Source organism: Siphateles boraxobius, unplaced genomic scaffold (assembly GCF_051911475.1).
Source record: "Siphateles boraxobius isolate OS27281-9 unplaced genomic scaffold, OSU_SipBor_1 32, whole genome shotgun sequence".
NCBI lineage: Eukaryota > Metazoa > Chordata > Actinopteri > Cypriniformes > Leuciscidae > Siphateles > Siphateles boraxobius.
In genome coordinates this window covers 5,260,605-5,264,900 of record NW_027508942.1, presented here as the reverse complement: position 1 = coordinate 5,264,900, position 4,296 = coordinate 5,260,605, and the positions used below count along the sequence as shown (strand labels likewise).

The 4,296-nt window shown below is 38.1% G+C and overlaps 1 protein-coding gene across 1 annotated transcript; it reads right to left on the bottom strand.

The window, feature by feature from the left end:
• LOC143700927 (uncharacterized) lies at nt 1–2,546 on the bottom strand. The gene is made up of 2 exons (XM_077194707.1): nt 1,845–2,546; nt 1–208 (listed from the first exon to the last, which is right to left on the bottom strand). Exon 1 carries the CDS (start codon nt 2,432–2,434, stop codon nt 1,853–1,855), a length of 582 nt encoding a protein of 193 aa, XP_077050822.1. The 5' UTR covers nt 2,435–2,546; the 3' UTR covers nt 1–208; nt 1,845–1,852.
• Between the last annotated feature and the right edge of the window lie 1,750 nt (nt 2,547–4,296).

The window sequence follows — 4,296 nt, the reverse complement described above, 5'->3', positions numbered from 1 at the left end:
CACACTGACATAGTTTAATGGTTTCACTGTGACGACATATAAAGTGTGACAACATGTACACAACAGGTTATTGTGTTAAAAGTGTAGTTGATCACAGTTGTCCAATTTGAATGTGACGGATGAGAAATACAAAGAACTCATATTTGGTTTACATAAATCAGTCAAAAACTTGAGGTCTTCGAGGGTTCTTGTCAGTTGTAAACGGCATCTGCGTGGAAAAGAAAAACTGCTTTTATATCTCATGATTTCATGTGTCTGAATCAATTCTCAGGAAAACAGAACAGCTGCTGGTAAATGATGAATTAAAACTGTTACATGAATTCATGTGTTGCATGGGCCTTGCATCTCGCAGAAAGTGATGATCATGTGACACACAGGCTGGTGTACATGCATCAAGAAGGCCACGCAATGCATGAAACTCGGTTAGTTGTTGAAGTGGAGAAACACATTTCTGTACGACCAGCAGGACTTTTAATATAAAGCTAAAGAAATGCTGAAAAAAAAACGCATGAGAGTCGGCCGTTTTTGTCAAAGTTTTAATTTATTATTTCATTTAATATTTGTGATTTTAATATAAGAAAAGTACGTTTAAATTGGGTTGCCATTTGCTTGAGCAAGTTAATATGCATCTTTAGTAATGCATTGAATAATACGTTGTTTTAATTTAGTGTGTTTGAACATGAATAAGTCGATGAAAAATTTGATATTGTGTACAAAGAGAAGTGCAATTCTGACAAAAAATGTTCAGTAACAACTTTTTGATTTTTAATAAAAAATAATGAATACATGTAGTTTGTGGTAGGCTATACACTAGCGGATCAGTTGCGCACTGCAAATGGAGTAACCTATTAACTGCATTTGTTTCTGAACAACACCCCGTTACACAAATAATATTCATAAACAGTTTTTTTGACTCATGTTAGTATATTTGGGACCAGGGTTTGAAATTTTTACGTTTTCACTCAACAGCCAATTTGGCTAAGTAAATATGTAGAAGTCACAGACATTCAGAAGTTCTATAGCTAAAACAAAATGATCATAATTTTGATTATCAATGTCACCGCTTAGATTTAAATAGCCTATTTATTGTTAAATCTAATTCTGAATTAGTTCTATTGTATTGCTTTTACAGCTTTATCACTGTTCGTGGATACCATTCAAATATAAAATAAAATAGAAATAAAGAAAGAATTTTTTATGCACACCGTGCCTTCGACATCTTGATTGACTTTTGAATTTTAAACTTTTGAATTTGAAAGACGTGGCACTGCTCAGTGTGCGACCCTCTTTATGCATTGTTTTGCTAATGTTTGAGAATCCTTCTAGGGAAACGACTCTGATATCGATGCAAAGTGATAGAACACAATAAATGAAGCATGGCCCGCCAAATTGGCTAGTGGTTGATCTGCGTTAGACTATGGCGGATGTTCACCCGAATTTGGCGGGTCGTGGCGGATGTTCATTTCAAACCCTGTTTAGGACAGTTTGCATTTGTATCAGACTTGTTGGAGGTACATAATATGAGTTTACTCAGCTTTTTATTCAACTTTATGAAAGAGTCATTTTTGTAAATGTTTATTCAGCTAAAGTTCTGGGAGAGGCTTGTTGGCATCGTTTTTATTATTTGTTTAATAAACAATTAATAAACATTAACCAAAAAAAGGGACAGTATTGTTAAGTTAAAAAGTAGGCTAAAATACCTTTTTTAATATTTTTTTTGTTCAAAGATGGAAGTGGACCAAACACCACTCAACTCTCATTTTTTTATTATTTTATTATTACGTTTTGACATTTTAAATAATTTCTACAATATTTGCTATTTTAAAAGAATGTGAAGGTTGTACCTCATGTTTTAGCAGCACTTCTTCAACTTCTTCACTTCAACTTCTTCACCGTCTTCTTCAACATTAAGTCTTTTCTTCAACTTCTTCACTTCAACTTCTTCACCGTCTTCTTCAACATTAAGTCTCTTCTTCAACTTCTTCACTTCAACTTCTTCACCGTCTTCTTCAACATTAAGTCTCTTCTTCAACTTCTTGACTTCAACTTCTTCACCGTCTTCTTCAACATTAAGTCTTTTCTTCAACTTCTTCACTTCAACTTCTTCACCGTCTTCTTCAACATTAAGTCTCTTCTTCAACTTCTTGACTTCAACTTCTTTACTGTCTTCTTCAACTTCTTTACTGTCTTCTTCATCTTCATCTTCTCCATCTTCTTCAGCTTCTTCATCTTCTTCAGCTTCTTCACTGCCTGACTCTTCAGTTTCGAGTGGAAATCTTTCCTCCAGGTTATTAAGTCTTGTTTCAAGATCTTCTATTCTTGATTCAAGATCATATGATGTATTTTCCAGATTTTGTTCAAACCCATCTGTTTTTTGTTCAAGCTCTTCTGTTTTTTCTTCCAGATTGCAAATTCTTTCTTTAATTTTAGCCATATTTGTAATATTCAGCTCTGTTTCGGACCGCTGCTGGTGTTTGAGGATTGTAAAGGTTTGAAAGTGAAACCGGTTAACCCACTCACGCTTATAAACCAAGCGGGAACCTCCCTGTCTCTCTCTTGAAACCAATACGGAAGTGAATTAAACTGCAATTCATCGCCTGGCCGCAAAAGTGAGTCAAATCTGTATCTCCCCCATGTAAATTTGCCCAACTTTACAGCAGAAAACAATATGTTTACAGCCTGGTGTCTAAAGTGGTTTTGGTCTATACAGCTAATTTTGCTCTTCATGACAACTGTGAGGGGGGTGAAATTTTTTAGAACTCGTCCATTTAAATTATATTAAGCCTTAAAATGCTGCATAATCAAGGGCGTGGCCACTTGAGTGACAGGTGGATTGCCGCTGATGTCTAGCCGTTTGTCTGCTCTCTGTTAGCCATCACATCACCTCAGCTGATTCCAGCTGCTGAACTTGCCATCTCTGCCGTGTTTGTATTTTTTCGGGATTATTTCATAAAATTTAATACACGCCTGATACCTTCGCCCACGCCGTTGGATTCCGTCGTTGTCGAGTATCGAAAGAACAACCAGCGCTGTTCTTCAGTTGTTTTCCTCTGTGAACATGCACTCATGGATGTCTGACAATATCGTTGCTTTTTGGAGTTCAGATTTAAAAACGTCTAAGATATAAAGCCACACTCGTTCTGCGGTGTCGTTGATCTTACCGAACAGATAGACTATAATATGCTTATTTAACTTTTTCGTGTTAAATAAAAAGTACCGTCAGATGAAATCCTGCAGGTGTCAGTGCTTTCTCTTCGTCCCTTAAATGAGCGCGGATTTCTAGTGCATTACTTGAACTTCTTAGCTAATATCTATCATAATTTAAAATGGACTGAATAAAGCCAGAGACAATTGATAAAGCTCTCTACGAACTTGACGTGCGATGCCGCGCTGACTGACATTTATGTGCATGAATCACTGTCACACACACGCTCAGAGCAAATATTACTGCATGATAATACATTTTTATCTAGCAGAATAATAATGCATCACAATACACACGTTTAATTATGTCTTTTAACTATTATAGTATTTCGAAGAGCAAAAACATGAACTTTAACTATTGGCTTTAGGCCTACTTCCTCAAGTCAGCTGTCACTTTAGCGCGAGACCAGTAGCACATTAGCTCCGTAAGCCCAATTTATACTTCTGCGTCGGACCTACGCCGGAGCCTCTACGCTGTAGACTACGCGTTAATTTTCATTTATACTTCTGCTCATGGTCCGCATTAGCCACGTTTCCACTGCCGGGCCAGGGCCGAGCCGTGCTAGTGCGTGCCAGGGTCAGTCGCGTTTCCACTGTCACTTCCGGTGCTTGATCGGGGCTTACTCAGGGCCAATGGCCAGGATTTCTGGCCCGTCGAATACCTTGGGCCAAAGCGGGCCAGCTCGGGCTAGAGGCGTGGGCAAGGTAAAAGGCGGAGTTTATCGGTGTTAGGGAAAGTTATGGTCTGCGGCAAAGCCGGCAAGATGCACATTTCACTTTTTTATATAGCGCAAAATAATAGCTGCTCGAAATGGAGAATCGCCTGTACTGGTCTGTCGAAGATACCAAAGCTCTTCTGAGCATTTGGGCAGAAGAAAGGGTACAATGTCAATTTGACGGCATGTGAAGAAATGAGGACGTTATAAAATACATCGTTGCTGAATTTTCTAAGCTAAGCATTCAGCGAGCAACGCTTCAAGTTCGGGAAAAAATAAAAAAGTTGCGGGCGCAGTATTGTACAAGGCGATTAAAACGTACAATGGACAAAGCGGAGCTCAGAGAAGAAACTTTCCATGGTTCGACTTGATGGAC